Here is a 25298-nt window from a genome sequence, read left to right on the forward strand (position 1 = left end):
CGCCTGGGTGGTGCAGTCGGTTAAGCGTCCGACTTCAGCCAGGTCACGATCTCGCGGTCCGTGAGTTCGAGCCCCGCGTCGGGCTCTGGGCTGACGGCTCGGAGCCCGGAGCCTGTTTCCGATTCTGTGTCTCCCTCTCTCTCTCTGCCCCTCCCCCGTTCATGCTCTGTCTCTCTCTGTCCCAAAAATAAAAAAAATAAAAAATAAATTAAAAAAAAACCGTTGGAAAAAAAAAAAAAAACAGCATATGCGCATTCAGACTCCACTCGGTTTTGAGTATTTCTAAATTTGGTGGGTAATGCATGCTTATGTTGCAACGTTTTCTCAAAAGAGTAAAGACATTTTATTACTCTAGAAGTTTTAACATTAGTATTTCGCGTCAGAAGCTGAGCAATGTACTAAAATAATGTTGTTTTTCAGTCGTTAGGCAAACATTGTGTGGTGTTCAACTGTTTTGAGGATTTGGATTATAAGGTAAAGTCTATTCATATCTATGCAGGAAAAAAATAGCATACATAGAAATAGTCATGGAGGATTGAAAGAACAAGGAAAATATTTCCCTTGGAGAGACACTGAATGTTAACAACGGCAAATGCTGTTAATTCTTTTAAATTAACGTTAACTGAGACTTACAACATTATGCAGTTGAACTACCTAAGACAGTGGTTCTCAAACTTTCTAATGGGGGACTTTTCCAAACAAAATCTGATATGGGACGTGACTATATTAAGAAATTAAGAGTACTGCTTTATTAATATAAATTTATAAGTTCTAACCTTATACCTTTATTTACTGAAAAGGTAATCATTAAGAACAATGAGGCTATTAACACAAAAATGTGAGGCAGGGTTGATAGGGAGGATTGAGTTTATGTCAGCCTTGTTATGATAGCACGTGACCTAAGGCATAGCTCATAACATTCTGAAATATTTATTAAAATTTAATGTACCTCTGTGCCTGTCCCAAATTAACCTGAAGTTTCAAAACACTCTATTTTGTCTTGCATGTTAAGTTCCGGCCAGTTACCTTTTATGGCAGTCAGTTTATTTGCAGTTCAAAGTCCATTATCGGGAGATCTTGCGTTTTCAGTTTGTGCTCACTTAGCACATCAAGAATATCAGTGAAACCTAAACAAGCCGATTGCATCCATATCATTAAGACCCTTAGGAAGTAGTCTCTTGTCTCTTCCTGCGGTGGGGGCAGCAGGGCTGGGGGAGGGACAGGACTGAGGCGCCTGCCTGCCCACGCAAAACCTGAGGGGGAGCCGGGAAGCCTGCTAATCAAATAATATTTTAATGCAATACTTTTTTAGAATCAAAATTAGTGCCAAAAAAACCCACGATAAACCGAATATCAAAAATTTAAATAAAGACACGATGTGATTCCTGCAGCCAGTGGGGAGAACCAGGCCCTGTGTCCCACCCGGAGGGGCTCCCACGTGCGCTCCCGTCTCCCATGCCCCAGCTCACACGGTCCCTAGCCTGTCTTCGTCCACACAGGTTCTGCTGGGCCTACAGAGTTTTCATTTGTTTCTGCGGCCAGCATTTACCCATTGGTAGGTTCCAGACCGTGAGTCTCCCGGGAGCGCCGAGAGCCCCGGGCACTCTGACCTGCACCTGCCGGGGCTCCGGGGGAGCCGCCCCAGCGTGGCCCAGCTCCCGCAGGTCCTCAGGTGCATCACCCAGCAGCAGCACGCCCTCCACTCAGCCCCAAGGCTGTGGCTGCAGGAGAGCGGATGTGAGGACCCCTGTGCTGAGCCTTGAGCTCCCCAGAGCGCCAGCCTGCCCCGCGGGGTGCGAGCACCTGCCGCGCACAGTGCACCTGTTCGGGTAAAAGGCCGGATGCGCGCCCGGAGCCATGGCCCCGGGAGAGTGTTCACCTGCGTAATAATTGTTTTCAAGATAATAGGAAGACTCTTCCTCGGACTGGTTCAGTCGGGAGCGTGGTGCTGTTTGGACGAGTTCAATCGGATCGATGTGCAGGTCCTCTCTGTGATTGCGTCGCAGATCCTAACAATTAAGGCCACAAAAGACAGCTATTTGGTCAGGTATCGGTTGAATGTGTTTGGTTACTTACTATCAAATATTTGTTGTACAGTAAGTGTTTGGGTTTGGGTTCTTCCCCCCTCCCCGAACATAGACCGAAAAGAATGACATTTGTCTTGAATGTCCCCTTTGCTCGTCAAGTAACGTGTGAATATATGTAACTAACTTTCATGCCAACCTGGGGGTATCCAGGCTCTTGCCCAGCCTTGGAACGGTCTTGGGAGCCACCAGGACAAGGTCGCAAATATGTGCCAACTAATTTTACTTTAGGGCTTAAATTCTCTTAGTACCTATTTCACGTGAAGAAACCAAAGACTTTTTGTTTAATTCTACATCTTTTTAAAAAATAAAATTATACTGGCCACACACCTGAAGCCCTCCCTTATCCCATTACTCTGAATTAATAGATTTGTATTGAAAAAATCCTGTAAAAATACTATTTGTATGTTCAGATTACTGATGTTTACTAATCCAAGCAAAAATGTCTTTCTCGTCAGGTAAATTCAGGAGCTTACATGATTTACTTTATGGGTGTAATTGGACTTGTGGGTTTAAAATGTCTATTACAATCTTTTAAAAAAAAAGTGTGGGGGGGGTGTCCCCAGGCTTTGTTGCCAGTGTTTTTCCTTTCCTGCTTCGACCACCCTCACCGGTGGTCGAAAAAATCACTGGAGGATTTCTCTCCATGGTCCCTCTGGTGCTGACAGCAAGGCGCTAATGTCCATGCCAAGGGTTCCTCTTCCCAGCATTCCCAAAATTACTTAGTCGGGGAGCTGAGGGTGGGCTGTGTCCCGTGCTAATGCAGGAACTCTGCGCCATGATCACTCTCTGCCCCACGGTGTCACCAAGGGAGAATCCTGTGTCCGAAGGTCTCCTAGGGTTCTTTTCCCGTTCAGTCAGTTCATTCAGGTGGCTGCCTTCCCGCCTCAGGCCCCACAAAACTCCGCAGACACAATCAAATAAATCTGAACCCCAGCAGGGCTCGCAACATGGGCTCGAGATCAGCCTCTTCTTTCCCTCTTACAGTCATTTTTCCCCAGTCCGTGCGGTTTGGATTTAAATGTAAAACAGCCTTAGGAAAGTTCCCAAGCTCACTTATAGTTTGAACATCCTTTGGCTTAGAGAAAACAGTCCTCTTCGTAATGAATCATATTGTACAGGGGAGGAAAATTTTTCCTTTACCCTTTTAGGCTCTTTTGGCCGACGTAAGATAAATTAACAGGAGAAAACTTTAATTCCATACATAGGGGAGCCTCACACACACGTGAGACGTTCAAAGACAGGCAGACGGTTAAGGTTTGTGTGCCATCCTGAGCTAAGGAGAAGGGGGAAGGAGTCTGGGGCTTCGAGGGAAGGAAGAGAACTCACAGGAGATGGGAAGAGCACATGTTTGGCGAACAGACAGTTGTCGTGTCCTGCAAAGACCATGGGACACAGGAATTGGGATGAGCAGGCTGTGCTGAGCTCCCCACAGCTCGCTACACGCGCCCCAAACCTGCCGTAGTCGTCTCTGGTGACCGCTCTCTTTCTGGACCGGGCCCTCCGTCTGAATTCTTAGAAGCAGTTAAGGGGGAGGTAGAAGGTTCTTTCTGGGTTTTGCGGGCCTTCGTTTTCAGGGAAAAATAATCCACCTACCAGAGTGGCACGTGGGGGTGGGGGCTCATTCTGAACTCCTTTCCAATGTCTTCTAGGTTTGTACTGGAAGGAAAAGACATTCGTATCAATATGTCTTGTGCGGTATTTGTCACCATGAATCCTGAGTAAGTATCGGTTAACCTGTGCTGGCAGTTGGAGACAGGTCAAAATCTTTCCTTAAATCTTAGCCATGACGCAGTTGCCTCACACTGTAATCTGCCATCCCCTCGCCAACGGCCGAATCTCTCTGCCCCCACGTGTCTTAAACAGCCGTGGCTCCGGAATTATCCACGTGGACGTTTCTGACTGAGGGATTTTTCACTTCATGAATAGCCAGGGAGAAAGGCAAAGGTCAGCAGTTTGTCACAAAGAAGACAGAAAACACACAAACAGAGAGTAGCAGAGGGAGTAGAATATGGTGGTTACAAGGAGCGGAGGCTGGGAGGGCTCGAGGGAATAGAGGGAATACGGATGGTCCCATCTGACGAGGGGATGGGGGGCCCTGTGGGAGGAGGCACAGGAAGAAAGGACAGTAAAGGAGGAAGCTCTCGAGATGAAAACTACAGTAGAAACTGTCTTGCAAACTTGTTTTCAGGTAAAGGTCACACAGGGCGCCTGGGTGGCTCAGTTGGTTAAGTGTCCCCCTTCAGCTCAGGTCACGATCTCACGGTTCTTGAGTTCGAGCCCCGTGTCGGACTCTGTGCTGACAGCTCAGAGCCTGGAGCCTGCTTTGGATTCTGTGTTTCCCTCTCTGCTCCTCTTTCCCTGCCTCCCCCTCACCTCCCTCTCTCAAAAATAAACTTAATGTGACAAACTAGTAGAAAGCTAACTGGATTATTTGGGGGGAAACTATACTGTGTGGTTCCTCATTAGAAAAACTGAAAAGTGGTCTGGTTTTCTTGTTTCTTTGTTTTTCTTACCCGCTTAAGGTACAAAGGCCGAGTAGAACTCCCAGATAACTTAAAATCTCTGTTTCGCCCAGTGGCGATGATGGCTCCCCATTATCAAATGATTACTGAAATAATGCTGTTTTCATCCGGTTTCAAATCTGCAAAATCCCTCTCTGGAAAGCTGGTTAGCATTTACGAATTAGCTAACAAACAACTCTCACAACAGGTAACAAACTGCTTTTCTCAAAATAGAAGTGATTCTATGAAACTTAAAATGAGACTCTTGGGGCATCGGACCAGGGATGACCTGGGGAAATAATGGAGCTGGAATCCTGTTAGTGCATCGGGTTCATGAGCCAGTGCGGATGTGAGGTGATGTGTAAAGTCAGGCAGGGCTCTAAGCCTTTCCTCTGGGCCCTGGAGACAGTCATGAAGCATCTGCTCTTTTACATGATGGGCTGCTCTCTCCATACCAGGAAGCTGACAGATATAGCGGTGACTGTCACACCTCATCGTGCTTCGAAACACTTGGGAGGACTGGTTAAAACACGAGTCACTGGACTTCTCCCACCAGCTTTCCGCTTGTCTGGGGTGGCGCTTGAGACTTTGTGTTTCTGACAAGTTCCTAAGAGTGCCTGACGCTGCTCATCTGCGCGCCATGTTTTGAAAATGATTGTCCTGGGATACGCCAGCGTGAAGAGTACTTGTCTGTAACCCAACATGGTTGGGACAGGGACAGCTAACTTTCTTTTTAGAAGGAGGCTTCGAGGGTCCTCCTGGGGGGCTCAGTCGGTCGAAGCGTCCAGCTCTCGAATTCAGCTCAGGTCACGATCTCACAATTCGTGAGGTCGAGCCCGACATCAGGCTCTGCACCGAGCCTGAGTGGGACTCTCTGTCTCCCTCTTTCTCTGCCCCTCCCCCTGCTCGTGCGCGCACGCGCGCTCTCTCTCTCAAATAAATAAACTTAAAAAAAAAAAAAAAAAGGAGGCTTGGGGCACCAGTTTGGGAGGGAAGCGAGGGGATTGGAAGCAAAATGGAGGCTTTCTTGAATTGCATCGTGGTCTGTCTCCATGGTGTACGTGAAGAGGGGGTTGACTGTGTCGGAGACCCATTTATTTCCAAGTTCCGTTTTTCCCTGAGACACTTTAATAACTCAAATATTTTAATGCTTTATAGGATCATTATGATTTTGGCTTGAGGTCTCTAAAGACAGTTTTAATAGCGGCTGGAAAGAAGAAATGGGAGTTTAAACGGTGAGTTGAATTTTGATTGAGTGTTAGGTCAAAGAGAGTTACATGACATGGGGAAAATAATTTGTAAAAATCTGAGTCATGATGTCAAGATAAAACAGGGAGCTCTCAGGATGTTTAAGTAGAGATAAAAATATGGTAGAGGTGAAGAATGTTTAAGAATCTGAAAGAAGAAGAAGAAAAAAATGCACAAAATCCCTGGGTATTTTTCCACAAAAGGACCTGTTCTTTTTAAAAAAAAAAAAACTGTGTCTTAGCTTTATGTAATAAAAGATACACTGGGGCGCCTGGGTGGCTCAGTTAAGTGCCCGACTTCAGCTCAGGTTATGATCTTGTGGTTCGTGGGTTCAAGCCCCACATCAGGCTCTGTGCTAATGGTTCAGAGCCTGCTTGGGATCTTCTGTTCTCCTCTTTCTCTGCCCCTCCTCCCCACTTGTGCACATGCTCACACATGCTCTCTGTCTCAAAATAAATAAACCTAAAAGATACACTGGAATAAAAGGCCTCATTTAAAATGAGAAATGTAAAAAACCTACATGAATATGCCTATATGAAAAATGTGTACAATCCACACGAAGAAAACATTCGTAAAGGACACAAATGAAATGTGAATAAATGAAATAATATACCATATACGTAATATTATAACATCTTAAAGGGCTTAGCATCGTAAAGATTTAAAGACTCTAAATGTTCATTTATAGATAGAAACACAGCCCAGTGAATATACCTAAAGGTATTATTTGTTTTTAGGTGGGCTGATTCTAAAGTTCACATAGACAAACAATAAAGACTAGCTAGAAAAATGTTTAAAAGTGAGGGCAGTGAAGGAGAAATATCCCTGTAAGTATTGAGACGTGTTATGGAGTTTCACTGGTCCCGGCACCGTGGTGCTGGCTTACGGACGGAGAGGCGAGCCATCGGGTCAGGAGACCAAGCCCAGAGGTGGGACCTCACGACTGGGCATGTATTCTGTCATCAGTTGTGAGGCAAGAACAGACTTCCGGTGAGTGCTGATGGGGAACTAGACTGCCACGTGCATAAGACCGAGTTGGAGCCGCAGTCAACGTCATTTTCCCGGATAAAAGGACCAAAAAAGCACTAAAAACATACAAGTATTTGAAGAAACAAAATGCCCTTTATATCCTGCAACTAGAGAAGACCTTTAAAACTAAGACTCAAAATCCAGAAGCCATAAAGGTAAAGACTGATTGATAATGGTCGAAAAACACGGTAAGGTCAGAAGACAGATGACAAACTGGAAGAAAGGTGTTTGCATTTCCTGTCCCGGTGGGATAGGTCATCCCCATGACGCGTGAGGACTGCCTAGAAAATGCAGGGAAGACATTGTAGGGCCAAGGACAGTTCTCAGAAAAAGAAACATAAAAATCTTGAAGGGGCGCCTGGGTGGCTCAGTCGGTTAAGTGTCGGACTTTGGCTCAGCTTATGATCTCGAGGTCCATGAGTATGATCTTGAGGTACAGAGCCCCGTATCAGGCTCTGTGCTGACAGCTTGGAGCCTGGAGCCTGCCTCAGATTCTGTGTCTCCCTCTCTGTCTGCCCCTGCCCCACTTGCAGTCTCTCAAAACTAAAGTTTAAAAAAAAAGTGCCTAGTAAAAAGTACCTAATAAATGTTAGCTATCACCTATCTTTACTAAGGATCGAAGACTTAAAAATTACCACCATCCTGATGAAGAATTTCTGGACCATCCGTCGACAGGAGAGGAGAAGGACACTTTTGCACAGAAAACTTTTCTTCCTTTTCCTCTCTACAATTGTATCACACCACATGCAGTTACTTCTTTCGGTTGCCTGTTTAATATATAAGAATATGTGGTGAAGGGATGAATGTGTAAAATGTTGTTATGGGACAACATATTATGTGACAGCTTTTACATCTGGAGCCCTTTGTGGAAAATAACAGAAAACTGAAGCTGGCTTAAACAGTAGAAGGAATTTACTGTTTCAATCAGAAAATGCAGAGGAGGGCGGGGTCTGATGACTTGGATGCCGGTTTCGGCTTTATTTCTCTTCGATGTTGTCAGCACTGCAGCCCTGCGCGTCCTGGCTTGGTCGGCTTCCTTTCTGGTGGTTTGGAAGGATCCCCGGAGCCACCCGCCCCACTGAACCGAGTCCCGAACCACGTCCCGAACCACTCTGAACACACAGGGCATTGGAATCACTGTGTCCTCGTGACTGCCACTGACCAGAGCTGGGATCACATTCCTTTAAGGAACATTTGTTAGGCCCCATTCTTGTCTTTCTTTTTTTTCCTTAAATTTTTTTTTAACATTTATTTATTTTTGAGACAGAGAGCATGAACAGGGGAGGGGCAGAGAGAGAGGGAGACACAGAATCTGAAACAGGCTCCAGGCTCCGAGCCGCCAGCACAGAGCCCGATGCGGGGTTTGAACTCACAGACCGTGAGATCATGACCTGAACCGAAGTCGGACACTTAACCGACTGAGCCACCCAGGCGCCCCCATTCTTGCCTTTCAAAACTCCCTTATAATCATGACTTAAACATACAGCCTGGGCAAACCAGAGACAGTTAAACTACAGTCTGAACCTGAAGCTAGTGGGAAAAGAAATTGGATCTGCACAGAGGGCATTCAGGCAAGGGTGACAGCCAGCAGTTCTGGTCACAGCATGAGTGGCGTTCACACGCAAGGCCCCTGGACCTGTTACGTTAGCTGTCAGGTGTTCACAGGACCGGTTCTGTAGCATAGTCTTGGCCACTGTTCCCAGCTATATAGCCTGCGAGCCGACTTCTCTGGCCCACCTAGAGATTTTTAATAAATCATCATGTTACTTTCCATTTCATATCAGCCCACGTGAATTTCTGTTGTTGGCAGCTGAAATACCTTACTGATACAATGCCCATCCCTGAATCAGTGACTGGGGAGTGACATTATCCTGATTGTTCGAGACCAGCCACGGTCCGTCTCTGGATCTGGGGACCAGATTAGCCTCACCCACACCACATGGCTGCTCTGCAGTGAAGGAGAGGGGGAAAGGATGTGAGATGGCCACCTCTAAAAAAGACTAAGGATGGCCTTTAATGTCAGCAGAGCGTACTTGCTAACTTGTTCTTTATATGTCTTTTCTTCCCCCCCAAAGTAACACCAATAGCGAGCTTTCTGAAACGGACGAAAGTCTGATCCTTACCGAGGCTGTAAGAGAAGTTAGTTTACCAAAATGTCTCCCTGAAGATGTCCCACTTTTTGAAAAGATCATGGCAGACATTTTTCCTGGAGCAGCAGTTTCGACAGAAAATCAAGTTGCCTTGGAGGTAATAAGACTTTTGGAAATCGTCACAAATGGTTTAGATGTGGAATATTAATTAGGATAAAAAATGTAATGTAAGTTAAAAATATTATAGTTCTTCCTGAAATAGTCTATTCCTGTTATAATTGGGGGGATAAAAATACTTGCACGTATATTTTCCCTTTGGGAGAGACACGGCCTCGACGAAGCTTCAAGCGAAGAAGGTGCTCTCTATTTGGTTTCCCGTTTTCCCATCTTTCCAATGGGGGTGATAATGTTTTCTCTTCCTCCTGTAAAGGGGTGCTTTCAGAATCAAATTAGGTCAGAATTATGAAAAGAGACTTTAACATGCAAATAGTTTGTGATCGTGAAAGATTAGGTGTTAATGATTGTAGAGCCCTCTGTTTTCCCTCTTACACCTGCGGCCTTAACGGTCATTGCCCTCGTGTGGGTGGGACCTCGACAGCTCTCGTACTGGGAGCCAGCCTCCCGCTACCCCCTGGCCTCATCTGGGACCGGTGGCCGCCAGCAGTGCTTTCCAGAAACATATGTTTGATCACATCAACAAAGCCACTGTTGGACGAAACCCAAAATCAGTTACCCTGACATATATTCTTACGATGCCTCCACGGTCTGGCCAAACCGGGCCACCGTTCCAGGATCTCCCATCCTTTGTCCTTCTGCCGTTCTTTCTGTCCTGGATTTCTCCCAGTTCTCTGGCTCTTCCTGGGCTTTTATCAGGTGTCAGGCCATCAAACCCACAGATTCGTTTCCCTGGGACCCTGCCCAGTTTTTAAAAAGACTGTGTAAGTTTATTTTAAAATACATGGGCACCTGTTGGGATGAGCACTGGGTGTTGTATGGAAACAAATTTGACAATAAATTTCATATTAAAGAAAATACATGGTTTCAGTAGTTTATAGTTGAAACACCTTCATAATGATCTGTTCTTTAAATACAGGTATAAGCTATATATGTAACTTCATTCCCAACAGGTGCAGAATACGTATTATTTGTAGGCCACATGAAGCACTTCGCAAAAAAAGCTCATTCATTAGGTTATGTATTTGGGAGCACGTTCCTTGAAAACCACGTGAACCAGGAGTTTTATGACAGGGTAGTTCTTTCATGGTTCTGGTCTGGTTAGATTTCATGTCGCTCCTGGGTCAGTTTCGTTAAACTAGATAACATTCTCATTTCATTCAAGTGTTAGAACGCCCCATGTGGACTTGAGCAAACCCCTACCTTGAAATCCTTTCAGTTTCCAATTTCTGACGTCATTTGCCTGGTCATTTCTTGTTTTCTTAACTTGGGTTTTCTCCATTACATAGATTGCCTAGAAGTTTATCTAATTGCTTTCTTCAAAAAAACCAGCTTTTTATTTATTTAATACCTCTTTTTGATTTCCGGTCTTTCAATACACGTATTAATATTTTTTAAGTATCTTCCTTTATTCCTCTGGGTTTTGTGTTGTTTTTCTCTGTCCAGCTGTTTGAGGAAGATGTCTAATCCATGTAGTTTATTTTTTTACTAATGTAAGTTCATAAAACTATATAACTTTATCCAAGCACTGCTTTAGTTACATATGCTTAAGTTCAGGTAGGTAGGGTTTTCCGCAGCATTTTTTCTCTAGAAATTCGATAGTTAACTCTTCCTTTTTTTCCCTAAGTATTCCTTTTTTATATATATAATTTTTTTAATGTTTATTTATTTTTGAGAGAGAGAGAGAGAGACAGATGTGAGCAGGGGGAGGGGCAGAGAGAGAAAGAGACACAGAATCAATAGCAGGCTCCAGGCTCTGACCTGTCAGCACAGAGCCCAATATGGGGCTCGAATTCACGAACCGTGAGATCGTGACCTGAGCCGAAGCCGGATGCTCAACCGACTGAGCCACCCAGTGCCCCCTCCTAAGTGTTCTTTTAAAACAGAGTTTTTTCATGCTTTTAATTTCCAGGTAAAGAATCTTTTTATTTTCTGATTCTGTTGCCAGCTACTTACTGAATTATGTTCAGAGAATATTGTCTTTGTTATTTTTCCTTAAGAATTTAATTTAGACTTTTTAATGGCCTAATATATAGGTAATTTTTATGAATATTCCCTATGCACATGGAAAAAAGATATATTCTCTTATCGGCTGCAAATATAGACAGAGTTCAGTTTATCTCCATTTGTTACGACTCTTAAATTAGCGTTTGTTAAGTGGAGCGCAGGATGTGGGAGGGTGAGCCACGGTCAGCAAGAGACCACGAGAGACACTGAAATCAAGATGCTTATTACGGGAAGTACTCTGTACAGGCCTCCAGGGCCCCTCAGGCAGGGTGCAGGCAGAGAGCAGCCAGGCCCCCGGCACATGCCTTCATCAGGGTCCGTGGGTGGTGTGCTTTGGGGGCTCCAGTCTAAGCCGGGGTTGGTCAGTTCACACCACACACAGCAGGGTCTTGGAAAGTTCCACGTGGGTCCTACCTAAGCTGTGCATGGGGAGAAGGCCCTGGGTGGTGGGAAAGACCTACCGGGAGCTCACACCTGCTCCCGACTCCGACTCCGCGGGCTCCTGTCCCTGGGGGCGCTGGTGTGGTGGCTTCCTGTCCCCGCAGGCTGTCGGGCAGAACAAAAGTACCTTCTCTGAACCCTCAACCCCATTTTCTCTGTCTTCTTGATTATGTTCTGTGTCCTTATAGCCAGACGTGTACCTGTGTACTTGTTTTCCTTGGGCCCAGAGAAGTGAGGGGATGTCTCCTACTAGGCACATGAATGTTTACTCTTAGGATCTCTGCCTTCTCCTAGTTGTTAGTATGTTGTTTGATATACAAACATCAATACCGAGTCATTGTATGAGTTGTGCCCTTTAATAATATACAGTGCTTTTGCATTTCTTGGCTACTGCTTTTTGGCTTGAATTCCACTTTGGTAGGACTGTTACTCCATTTTTTGTTTGCCTGGTATACTTTTGGACTATTTTTCTTTCAAACTATAATTTCCACCGAGTGAAGTGGTTTTTTAACTTTTGTTTTATTCTGCTGATGTTCCTGCAGGTTAATATTTTACTCTAAGGGTAACTTTGTACATTTTTATAGTAATACCCATAATTTCCTACTTACTTGGGTATTGTCTGTTAGTTCCCTGATATGAACAATGAGGAAAATTAGTTCGTGTCTCCTCTCCCCTTTCTGTTGTCTCTTTGCCCAAATTTGCACAACAGTATTACCTGCCTTTTTTTTTTTTTTTTGAATCTTTGTAAATTAGAAGTGATGTCTGTGACTGTGGGAAAGGCACCCATGAACTTCCTGTGCTCCCCCAGGCCCCTGGCCTCATCCCTCCCACTCTTCTCAGCTGTGTCACTGCGGCACGGCCTAGTGACACAGTCAGCTGCTTCCCGATGTCATAGAGTTTTTGGTGAAAGTGGTGTCATATTTTTATGATACTCCTAGAGGTTTATTACAGGCGTATTGAAATGCCTTTGATTCGAAGCTCCTCTCGAATATGACAACGTTGCTGAATTCTCTTATTCGTCCAAAATTAGCTCTGATTTTGTGTGTCCTCTTGGGGGTTCCCATCATACAGACAGTGGGACCTCCTCCCTCTAGTCCTTGGGTCTCCTGTTCTTCTTACGATACTTTTCCGGTGTGAAATCACTCCCACATTCCTGGGATACTCCATGCTTTATCGCCATGTGATTTTTAACACACCAAGAGGAAGTTAGTTAATGTCTTATTTAGGATTTTTACATGTACACTTACACGTGAACTATCCTTATCTGTTTTTAGAACCAAGATTATTACTAGCTCCTCAAAATAGGCTGAACGACAGATGTTCTTTTGTTTTCTGAAAAAAACTTGCATGAGATTGAGATGAACTATTGCATAGATTTGTGGTCAAACTCACTATGGAAGTATTTGGATCTGGGTTTCGTCCGGGTGGGAAGGAGAAGCTTTGACTACTATTTTAACTTTTTGTTACTTAGCGATCACATTCCCTATTTTGTATATAACATTTCTGTGTTTCTAAATTTATTAACTTATATCTCCCACTCTCATCAGTTTTCAGTCTCTGCTACAGTTATTTCTTTTTCTCATTACTGATCATTCTTTCTTGAGGTCTGCCAAGAGTTAGTTTTCCAAAGAGCAAACTTTTGGTTTTGATTATTTTCCCTTTTTTTTTTTTTTTTTTTGTCTATTTGGTTGATTTCTTTCCTTCACTATTTACATATTCCTTTATTTCATTGGACTTGTTCTCCTTTTTCCTAGTTTCTTGAGTTTAATGCTTAGTTTATTTACCTGTGTTTCTTCCTCAAGTATTTAAAGATCTGAGCTTTCCTCTATGTACTCTTTTGGCTGTCTCCCACAAGTTTTCACATGTAGTGTTTTAATTAGCATTTCTCTAGAAAGGTTTCTTAATTGCCTTTATGACTTTTTGTCACCCAGGAGTTTGTTGTTTTTGTTTTTTTTTTTTTTTTTCCAAATTCGGAGAATCTAAACTACCCTTTTATTATTAATCTCCATTCATGGTTAGTTTTGACTGGGGACAATATGCTGTCCCGTATGTATTTATCCCTTTGAGATAACCTTCTTTGAGCTTTTCGACCTCCCCTAATGGTATTGTTTTATAAGTGATTCATGTGTGCTTAAAACAATATGTATTCTGTGCCCATTGGATGTCATGTCATATATGTACACTATTCTGTCCCTTTGATATCTGTTTCATTTTTATCGATCCATCAGTTTCTGGAAGGGGTCTATTAAGATCTTAACTACAATTGTTGATACATATTTTTTCCCGGCCTTTCCATCAATTGCTGCCTTACATAGTTTGAAGATATAAGTGGTATGTATATTGATGTCTTCTTCTTAAATTCCACAGAAGGGTGAAATCATATGGTATTTGTCTTTCCTTGACTGACTTATTTTGCTCAGCATAATACCCTCTAGTCCCATCCCTATTGTTGCAAATGGCAAGGTTTCATTCTTTTTATGGCTGAATAATATTCCATTGTGTAGTATACCACATCCTCTTTATCCGTTTATTTACCAGTGACCCTTGGGCTGCTTCCGTATCTTGGCTATTGTAAATAATGCTGCAGTAAACATGGGGGTACATATATCTTTTCAAATTACTGTTTTCGTACTGTTTAGGTAAATACTGTGGAATTATTGGATCACATGGTAATTTTATTTATTTACTTATTTATTTTGAGAACCCTCCATACCGTTTCCCACAGTGGCTGCACCAATTTGCATTCCCACCAACAGTGCACAAAGATTCCTTTTTCCCCACATCCTCGCCCACACTTATTGTTTCTTGTAGGCTTTTTTTGTTTTTTGTTTTCTTTCTTTATTTAAAAATTTTTAATTCGGATGTAGTTCACATACAGTGTTGTATTAATTTTAGGGGTAAGTATAGGAACTCAATAATTCCATATATTGAATGCATTCTTTTTTTTAAATTTTTTTAATGTTTATTTATTTTTGAGAGACAGAGAGAGACAGCATGAGCGAGGAAGGGGCCGAGAGAGAGAGGGAGACCCAGAATCCAAAGCAAGCTCCAGGCTCTGAGCCGTCAGCACAGAGCCCGACGCGGGGCTCGAACTCACGAGCCGTGAGATCGTGACCTGAGCCGAAGTCGGACGCTCAATTGACTGAGCCACCCACGTGCCCCTTGAATGCATTCTTAAATCCCCCTCTCCCCCCCACATTTTGGGTATATGGTGTCATACCGTATATCCTTTTATTTTGTGAATCCCTTGACTGATTTTTATGGATACATGTAGTTTTACCTCTTTTATGCTTCCTGCTATTCTTATTTCTGCTTATGATCTTTCCTTTTCACTCAAAGAATCTTCTGTATCATTTCTTATAGGGCTGTTTGGTGGTCATGAATTCCTTGAAATTTGTCTGGGAAACTCTGTCTCTCCTTCTGTTCTGAAGGACAGCCTTGCTGAACAGAGTGTTCTTGGCTGTAGGTGTTTTCCTTTAAGCACCTTGAATATACCATTCTGCTCCCTCTGGCCTGCCAAGTTTCTGCTGAACAATCAGCTGATACCATATGGGGTTTCTCTTGTATGTAACTGTTTTCTTTTCTCTTGCTGCTTTTAAAATTCTCTCTTTATCACCACTTTTTGCCATTTTAATTACTATGTGTCTTTCTTTTTGTGGACCTCCTTGGGTTGATTTTTTGGGGGTTCTCTGTGCCTCCTAGATCTGGATTTCTGTTTCTTTCCCCAGATTTGGGAAGTTTTTGGCATTATTTCTTCAAATAAATGTTCTGCCCCCTTTTTTTCTCTCTTCTCCTTTTCGGATCCCTATAATGCGAATATTACTACACTTGAAGGTGTTGCTGAATTGTCTTAACCTGTTCTCAGTCTTTATTATTCCCTTTTTTCTCTCCGTTCAGCTCGACTGCTTTCCATTACTGTGTCCTCCAAGTTGCTGATCCATTCTTCTGCTTCCTGTAGTCTGCTGTTGATTCCCTCTTGTGTATTTTAAATGTCAATTATTGAGTTCTTCATCTCTGACGGGTTCTTTTTTTGTTTTCTCTCTGTGATGGTCTCACTGAGGTCCTCCACCCTTTTCTCAAGTCCAGTGAGTATCTAATGACTGTTACTTTAGATCCTCCATCAGGCATATGACTTATCTTTGTTTTGTTTAGATCTCTTGATGTGAATTTTTTCCTGTCCCTTCAGTTAGAACATATGCGCCTGTCTCATTTTGTCTCTCTGTGTCCGTTTTTATGTGTTGGGAAAGTCATCTACGTCTCTTGCTCTTGAAAGCAGTTGTCTTACAAAGAAGTCCTATGGTGCCCTCTGTTCTGTTCACTAGCACTTGGCACTTCAGGGGCGTCTCCTTTGTGTGACGCGTGTGTCCTACTGTTGTGGCTCAGCCGCCTTTGCCTTCAGTCCAGTCGTCTGCAGTGTCTCCCTTTGCCTCTCGTGGGCAAGGTCCTTGTGTTGTTAGCGGGCCAGTCTGGGGCTCCCTGGGCTCAAGTCGGGCCAGGCCTGGCATTTGCCAGAGCTTTGGTGGCGTCAGACTACAGGACATATTCCCTGTGTTGGGTGGGGCCAGAGTCAAACTCATACGTGTGGTTATCCCACCCTTTCCCTGGGGCGGGAGTCACTTCAGAGTGGTGCTGGTCGCTGTTGGAACTGTTTGTACCCTGCCGTGCTTGTGGTCTCACATTGGATAGGCTTCTGCCGAGGGTGTGTTGGAGGGGGCAGGTCTGCAGGAGAAGGTGCAGGGGCGGGGTGGGAGGCGTTAGCAAGGTTTGCGTGGGTGCGTGTGGGACCCGGAGCTGAGGCCTGGCCGGAGGTGGCGTGTCTGCAGGAGAACACGGGGTGGAGCACACTGTTAGCAGGCCGGCTGGAGAGTGTCGCCCTGCACTGGTTCCTGCAGGTGTCTGTGTACCTAGGCCAGGGGACGAGGGAGGGGAATGGTGCCCACCAGCTCCTTTGTTGTTGGACGAGTCTCCGAAGATCCCCGCTCCTCTAGCACGCGTTCCGAGATGAGCAAGTAAGCCTCTTCCCGTGTATCCCACGTGTTTTTCAAACTGCTGCTTTTTTTTTTTGCTGTGTCTCAGAGGGCCCGCTTGTTGTGCTGTGTCTTTAAGGGCAAGGACTCAACTTCCTCTCTGAGCTGCTGATATTTAAATTTCCAGGTGTTAAGCCCCACTGATAGTAAGAACTCTTGAAGTTAGGCCCCTCTGGTTTTCAAAGCCCAATGTTACGGGGATTTGTCTTCCCCATGCAGCACCCCTATGTCTGGGGTGCCCGGGGCGGGGTCTGCTCCTCTTCTCTCTCCATGCCCACAGGTCCCTCCCTCCCATGGACAGTGTCACAGGTCAGTTCGGTTCCCAACGCCATCTCTGCCCTTCCTACGCTCTTCAATGTGGCCTCTGGTCAACGTTTAGCTGTGGGGAGTCTGTCCTGCCGGTCTTCGGGTCATTTTCTGGGTCATTTACGCGGATGTTAGCGCTGTCTCCTTGTAGCCATTGTATCCACGGGATGAGGTGAGCCCAGGGTCCTCCTACTCTGCCAACTTCCCTGGAAGTCTCTCGGGGAGTTTTTAAAACTTTCATTTTGCTTTGATATTCTAAACCTCACTTTAAATTCTCTAGTTAGGAAGTTTCATATTCTGTTAGCCCTTTTAATATGTAATCATTTATTTTTAGTTCTCTAAGTTGATAGCAAGGAGACTTACCCTGTCAGATTCTCTCTTCCACATGATTAAACGAGTTGGACTTTTCCAGACCACCAAATTGTAGGTTCAAACTCTAAGCTAAGTAAGCTGAATAAGCTTACCTATTCTCACAGCACTTACATGAGTTTTAGCTTTTGTACGTATTTTTTTGTATTCTTATTTTAATAAGAATGCAGTTTGATATCAATTCTATGTATATCTCTCTGTGGTGCTCTGCCTGGTTTCCAGGGGAAGCACAGTGGATATTTGCCCCTAAACTGTTGCCTGTATTTTGAATTGAATGCCTGTACATTTACATTTTGAGAATTTTCACTTTGCTAGCACAAAGGAAGGAAGATGTTAGTTGACAAGTGTTGCTTTCTCTGTCTTATATAAGCATTTTTCATCCCAACCCGACAGGACCCACAAATTCCTTCCTCTCCTTCCTCCAGTTATGTGTTACCCTTAACATTTCTCAAGTCACAGCTAAAACAAATAGCGTGGCCATCATAGTAGCATTTCTACATGCACATCGATGATGTGACTTTTTAACTTCATTATATATTCACATTTTCATCAGTTTTACAGTTTTTTGCAGGCTGAGCTTATAGAAAAGTTTTCTGTAAAACCTATCAGTGTATTCTGCTACTTTCCCCTTCATACAATTTTTATATTGCTAAATATGCAGGCTCTCAACTGTTAAATAAACAAACTGTTAATAAAATGCCACCAAATAGCAATATATGGCTCAAGAAATAGCACAAAGATCGCGATTTAAAGTTATCATTTTAATATTAAATTTCGAATAATCCAGTCTTTTATTTAATGGTGTATTTTTGATGGTTTACACACTGATCGGTCATATAGCATATCCACACAGGAATATATGTTACTAAATAAATATTCTGTAGGCATGCTGTTTATACTTCTTGTTCATTTGAGATACAAGAATCCGAATTGCATGCGATGGGCGATTGGAATATATCCAACTTGTTCACGTTTCTGTCGCTGACAGTATCTAACAGTGTGGGTGGGGGAGGGTCATTAACTCAGAGCAACCAAGGGATTAACAGAGAATTACTGAAACCATATCCTGCAATAAACTATATATAGTTTGTCATCCGGTTGACTCTACGGGACATCGTTTACAGCCATAAATACTTGACAGTACGATTATGATTTTATGTGAAAACCTTCTGTGAAAACCTTTAGCCAACTAGGATTATCTGTCCAAATATCTCTTCTTTGACTCTCCCATTTCTGCTGATCTTCTGTGCTAGCCATGCTATCCCTAGTCCACTCCTGCGGGCCTGTTTGCTTACATCCAGGGAGATGTCTAGGTTTGTATTATCCGTGGCAGAGGACTCCTAGCCCCTGCATCTAAAACCGCTCCAAGTACACGCCTTAAGTGGGTGTCTCACCAACTCCATTTAAAAGAGATTGCTCTCAGCTGATTTCCTACCCCCAGGGGCCTTGCCATAGGAACTACTTTTTCTCTATTTGTACAGCCCCTGCTGAGTGTTCTGGGTCTCCTTCAGCTGCTCCCTTGTCCCACTGTGGGAATGCAAGGAATGGGAAATGGACTGGGAGAGGTCGGTGAGAAAAAGGATAAATCCCGCTTTTTTCTGTCGACAATTACCAATAGTATTGACCCCACTGTGGGAGGAAACCTGGCTGCCCTCATAATTCCTGTGTTATAATATTAAGCATCTTTCCAAGCTGCAGCCACTTCTGGATGTTTTAATATATAACCACATCAAGTCTTCAAGCTTAACAAATTGTACTTACTATCCTAGAATATTCTGAACATGGAAACATTAAAATGCTTGTTACAGAGCTGAAAATCTACCTTAATGGTGATTGGAATTACACAAAGATAGAGACTCTTAAATTTTCTTTTAGTGTAGGATAATTAGACAATTGCACTATGGTAACAGATAGTTCTTAAATACATCCTAAAGAATAAATTCCTAAATTGAGGGAAGGTCTGTGAATCTGCTACCAGGGATCTGTCAACATAAAATTTTGTGTGTATCGTAGTTTGGGGGGAAAGTAATAATCAGGTTGAGGAACTAAGAAATTAAGAACTACTGTCTTAAAGTGCAGTATTCAGTACCTAGTTAAGAGAGATTTTATAGGATTGTGTATTAAGGGTTCAATTTGCAATGCATTTTAAACGTATTTATTTTCTTTTAGAAAGCAGTATCTATTGCAACACAACAGTTGGGTTTCCATCAGTGGCCAGCTCAGAACAAGAAAACCATACAGTTTTATAATCAACTTCAGGTAGGTGTAGAATGGCATGTTGGCACTTCTTTGCTCCTGAATTACAATAGGTCTGATCAAGGAGAAAACCAGGATAACGATAAAAGAGAACTAGTCTAATGTTCTTCAGAGTAAAGTGGCTTACTCATTTATTTACCCACATGTGGTTATTCAGCCCTCACTTTAACTTTGAACAGATTCATTTTCTTCACCTTCATCCCCTTAATACATAATTGTAAAAAAAAACCCCACAAATGTGGTATAAATGTGGCCTTCCATAACTACACCTTCTTTGAATTTCCCATCCCTGTGAATGAACCATTGGGAAACGGTGATGCATTTCATTGATGACTGGTAAAACTGTATGCCTTTGTCTATATTTACTTGCCATTTGAGTGTCCTGTGAATTGCCAGATTATGTAATATACTCATTTCTCAGTTGAGTTTTTTGTCTTTTTCTTACCAAACGTGTAGGCTTTTCATTATGCATTCTATATCCTATTTCTTAATTGTTTACATGTGTTGCAAATAAATTCTCAAAGTCTTGGGTTTTCAGAAATGTTCCTTGAGTTCAGTTGCGCAGGAGACGTTGTTGATGCAGTAAAGTCTATTGATTTGTTGTTATGGTTTGTGTTTTTCTGAATTTTTAGAAATCTTTTCTATCCTATTTCATAAAGATATTTTCTATAATTTTTTCTAAAAGTTTCTGATATTTGCACTTTCCATTTTTAAGTTGTCTGGTATTTATTTTCCTCCAGGAGGATAAAGAGATTGGAATGGAAGGGAAAAAATGTTTTAGCTTCATCCATATTTGAATTTTAATGTATGTGTGTGATGCGTTATTAAAAATAATCCTTCCTTTACTACTATTACAGTAGTCTAGAAGAGGGCGAGCTTCACCATCTGACCCTTTCCCCCTTGGCTTAGTCCATCTGGGAGGATATGACAAAATACCATAAACCAGGCGGTTTAAGCCACATTTATTTCTCACAGTTCTAGAAGCTGGAAAGTTTAAGATAGAAGCGTTAGCAGGTTTGGTTCCTGGTGAGAGCCTTCTTCTGGCTTGCAGGTGGCCACCTTCTCACTGCGTCCTCACATAGTGGAGAGATAAGAAATGGTCTCTCTGCTTCTCTTTCTAAGGACACTAATCCCATCACAGACTCACCCTCGTGACCTCATCTAAACCTAATTACCTGCCAGAGGCCCCACTTCCAACATTATCACATTGGGTGTGGGCTTCAACATGTGAATTTCAGGGAGACACAGACATTCACAGACTTTCACTCCATAACAGCGATTGTGATTGGGTTGGAGAAGAAGATGGAATCAAGCAGATTTTATAAGAGCTGAGGGACTTTGGACAATGTATAGCTAGTGATTTTATTTACTAGATCAGGAATTAAGACAAGTGACAAGTGTGAAAAGAAGGTGTAGAGTAGATTATGTTGACTCTGAAAATCTTGTGAGATATCCAGATGGAAATATACAGTAAACTACCAAAATTTCACTCAGGCACACAGAACCAGAGACTGGAAGAAATGCGTACGTTAGGAAGTCATTAGAACTCAGGTTGTAGTTAGAGATATTCAAGTTGATGAGACAGGATAAGGCCAATGTAGGAGAGAGAGAGAGAGAGAGAGAGAGAGAGAGAGAAGGATGAATTAGGGAAGACTAACACGGAAATGGCATTCAAAACTCAAAAGAGAAAAAATTCAGAAGAGGAAAGCTGAGAGAAAACATATTACAGAAACCAATCTTCGAGAAAGGTACAGAAATAAAGGAGAATAGGAAAGTGAGACAAAGTGTCAAAAACAAGAATTGACAGTTATGCTTTGAATTTGAAAATTAGGAGATCTCTGTACATTTTGACATTAACCTAGTCAATGAAAACAGAACACAGATTACAAGAGATTGAACAATAATTTGAAGGAAGGGTTTGTGGATATCAAGATGTATTTGTAAATTAGAACCTTCAGATTTCAATTTAGCTGAACCATCAGTAAACCAAAATTGAATCATAAATTGGCAATTTTGTTTTAGACCTGTGTTGGTGTGATGTTAGTAGGCCCAACAGGTGGAGGAAAGACAACAGTCAGAAGAATTTTAGAAAGAGCATTAACACTATTACCAATTGAAGACTTCCTATCAACTAAAGAAAGCGAATCTATTTCACAGGTAAATTGTGTACTAACCAGATGTTTCTCTATTTCTTCAGATCTTTATACTTCAGTAACATTTTATATCCTATTTATATAAGTATATTCTTGTTAAATTTATTGCTGGGAATCTTGTAATTAGGAATCATTGTAGTAAATGGGACTTATTTTTTTCATTTGAATCTCAAACTAGTAATTACTAGTGTAAAATAAATGTAGCGAATTATATATTTATTTTGTATTTAGTCACCTTAATGGACTGGTAATGGTAAGTTGTAATTGTTTTTATAGATGATCAATTGAATCATCTTCAGTGAATGTAATTTTGTCTCTTTTGTATTATTTATATAATCTATACTCTTATTGCATTGATTAACCCTCCAAAACAACGTTAACCGTAATAATATTCCTTACTTTATCTGAAATGCAGTTAATGTTTCTACATTTAATATGGTATTTGCTCTTGGTGTATGATAGATGCTCTTTCATACTTTGGAAATTTTCTTCCATTCTCATTGTACTTTGGTTTTTGACTTTTTGGGGTTTATGAAATAATTTTTTAGAATCTATTTTTTTATGTTTTAATTGGTTAATGTAATAAGTTATGTTGATAGATTTGCTAATGTTAAATTGTCCTTGAATTCCTAGAATAACTCCCACTTTTTCATGATATGTGTATTTTTTTTAAGTTAAACTGTAGTTAACGTACAGTGCAACATTGGTTTCAGGAGTAGAATTCAGTGATTCATCACTTACATACAATACCCCAGTGCTCATCACAACACGTGTCCTCCTTAATACCCATCCCCCATCAGGGCGCCTGGGTGGCTCAGTCAGTTGGGCATCCGACTTTGGCTCAGGTGAAGATCCCACGGTTTGTGGGTCTGAGCCCCAAGTCGGGCTCTGTGCTATGGGAGCCTGGAGCCTGCAGCCTGCTTCGGATTCTCTGTCTCTCTCTCTGCCCCTCCCCCACTCACACTCTGTTTCTCTCTGTCTCTCAAAAAATGAACAAACGTTAAAAAAAAATTTAAAAAGAAATACCCATCTCCCATCTAGCCCACCCCCACCCACCTCCCTCCATCAACTCTCAGTTTGTTTTCTTTCATTAAGAGTCTCTTGTCGTTTGTTTCCCTCTCTTCTCTTCCCCCGCCCCCCATATGTTCATCTGTTTTGTTTCTTAAATTCCACATATGAGTGAAATCCCATGGTGTTTGTCTTTCTCTGATTGACTCATTTCGCTTAGCAGAATACATTCTGGCTCCATCCACGTCATTGCAAATGGCAAGGTTTCGTCCTTTTTGATGGCCGAGTGATATTTTATTTAATATAAAGTTAGATTCCAATAAATAACGTGTACTTCAGTTCTCTTATTTAAAGACCCGTTGGCAGTATATTCCAAAAGTTTTAGAAAGTCAAGTTCTCAGTTTTGTGGATTTTTTTTTTCAGTTAGTGTGCAATTCCCTGCTTCAAAATCGTGCCTGTGGCGGTTCATAGCCTTTGCTCTGTTCTCTTTCTACCTCCCTGTCAACAAGTCTGAATTAGTTCTTAACCAATTATTGTCATTAATAAGAGGTGAGCTATGACGGTAGTAATAATATTTATGGAATACTAAATATGAGTCAGATACTGGCTAAAGCACTTTTAGTTGAATTGTCTCATTCGTCCTCACAATAGCCCCGTGGGCAGGAATTTGTTTTATTAAAAACCTTTTTTAAATTACATAAGAAGTATGTACAACTGTGAGAAACTTGGGGAAAATGCAAAAACATAAAGAATTAATAACCACCTAGAGAGAATGACTACAAACATTGCTGTATTCCCTTTGATTATTTTTCCTACACAAAATATATTTTGAAATAATTGAGATAGTACTGTGCATAAATTGCCTCAATTTTATTAATGTTGGCATTTTCACCTAATACTGTATACTGAGAATTAACCCCATGTCATTCAAATTTTCTTACAGTGTGATTTCAGTGACTGTATTCTGTATACATGACTATACTATCATTTATTTATAATTCTCTCATGCGTAACATTTTTAAATTTGGTGTTTTTAAAAATGTAATGACAATAAAATATTTAGGTTGGTGGCCGGGCCTTAGGTAATGGAATTGTTTTGATCTTCCTCCTTAGTTCATGGCTTTTTGCTCATTAGTCTCTTCAAGACCTTCTCTTTAGTTTCTTTTAGTGCAGTTTCGTTTCCTTCATTTCCTAACCTTACCCTCTCTTCCCTCTTCGTCATAGGATCTCTGTAATGTGTTTACTGTGGGTCCTTGTATATGTGTATCCCTTGAAAATGTCTCTCTAGGAATGGGATTGGTTTGCAGTAAGGTATAATTTCGCTACCTACTGTGAGGTGAGATCGAAGGTGAAACTCACATATCATGTAATTAGCCACTTCAAGGTGTACGGTTCAGTGACATTTCGTGCACTCACAGTGTTGTGCAATCACCACCTCTCTCTGCTTTCAGAACTTTTTCATCACTGCAGGAGAATACCCCGTATCCATTAAGAAATCTCTCCCCATTACCTTCTCTCTCTATTCTCTGGAAACCGCTGGGCGGCTTCCTGTCTCTAAGGATTTTTGTTCAGAATGTTTTGTGTAAAAGGAATCACAGCATGTGACCTCTTGTCTCTGGCTGCTTTCAGTTAGCATATGTTTTTCAGGTTCATTCAAGGTATAGCATGAGTCGCTGCTTAATTCCATTTCATGGCCAAATAATGGTCCATTTTGTGGAATCTTTGTCGATCCATTCATCACAATGTATCTGTTCCTTCTTTGATGCATATTTGAGTTGTTTCCACCTTTTAGCTCTTATGAATAATGTCACTACGAACATTTGTGTACAAGCTTTTATGTGGATATATGTTTTCATTTTTCGTGGACATCTGTGCCTAGGAGTGGACTTGCTGGGTCATACGCCAGTTCCGTTTACATTTCTGGGGAAGCACCAGACTTCTCCACAGCAGCCGAACCATTTTAAATTACCACCAGCACTGTAACGAAGCTTCCCGCTTTCTCCAGATCCTCACCTACACTTGTCTTTGTTTTTTTCCATTTTACTGGATGTGAAGTGGTATCTTGTAGCAGTTTTATCTGCATTTTCTTAATTACTGACAGATGTTGAACACCCTTTCACGTGCTTACAGGCCATTTGTGGATCTTCTTCGGAGAAACACCTATTCACGTCTTTTGCCCATTTTATAATTGGATTGTCTTTTTTGCTGTTGAGTTGGAAGAATTCTTTATATATTGTGCTTATGAAGCCCCTATCAAATACACGATTTGCAAATATTTTTTCCTGTTCTGTGAGTTGCCTTTTTGCTTTCTCGATAATGTCCTCTGATGCACTAAGGCCGTTGATTTTTATCGGGTCCAATTTATTTTTTCTTTTATTGCTTGTGCTTTTGGCATCCAATCTAAGAATCGGTTTACAAATTCAAAGCCGTGAAGATTTACCCGTGTTTTCTTGTACTAATTGTGTACTTTTAGTTCTTAAACTGAAGGAACCCATCTATTTTGAATTAAGTTTTTGTATATGGAGTGAAGTAGGGGTCCGACTTCATTCTTTTGCATGTGGATATCCAGTTTCCGTTCGTTAATGAAATTATTATTCTTTTC

The 25298-nt window shown here is 42.0% G+C and overlaps 1 protein-coding gene across 3 annotated transcripts in view; it reads left to right on the top strand.

The window, feature by feature from the left end:
- DNAH14 (dynein axonemal heavy chain 14) overlaps positions 1 to 25298 on the top strand; it is a 326351-nt gene that overhangs the window by 138587 nt on the left and 162466 nt on the right. For all 3 annotated transcript variants that reach the window (XM_058701177.1, XM_058701178.1, XM_058701179.1), the window contains exons 30-37: positions 421 to 474; positions 1902 to 2047; positions 3737 to 3805; positions 4610 to 4796; positions 5747 to 5823; positions 8941 to 9112; positions 19449 to 19538; positions 21558 to 21692. In XM_058701177.1, the coding sequence (XP_058557160.1) occupies positions 421 to 474; positions 1902 to 2047; positions 3737 to 3805; positions 4610 to 4796; positions 5747 to 5823; positions 8941 to 9112; positions 19449 to 19538; positions 21558 to 21692 (930 nt within the window). The remainder of the gene's footprint in view (positions 1 to 420; positions 475 to 1901; positions 2048 to 3736; positions 3806 to 4609; positions 4797 to 5746; positions 5824 to 8940; positions 9113 to 19448; positions 19539 to 21557; positions 21693 to 25298) is intronic.

This window comes from Neofelis nebulosa, chromosome 15 (genome assembly GCF_028018385.1).
Source record: "Neofelis nebulosa isolate mNeoNeb1 chromosome 15, mNeoNeb1.pri, whole genome shotgun sequence".
Lineage (NCBI taxonomy): Eukaryota > Metazoa > Chordata > Mammalia > Carnivora > Felidae > Neofelis > Neofelis nebulosa.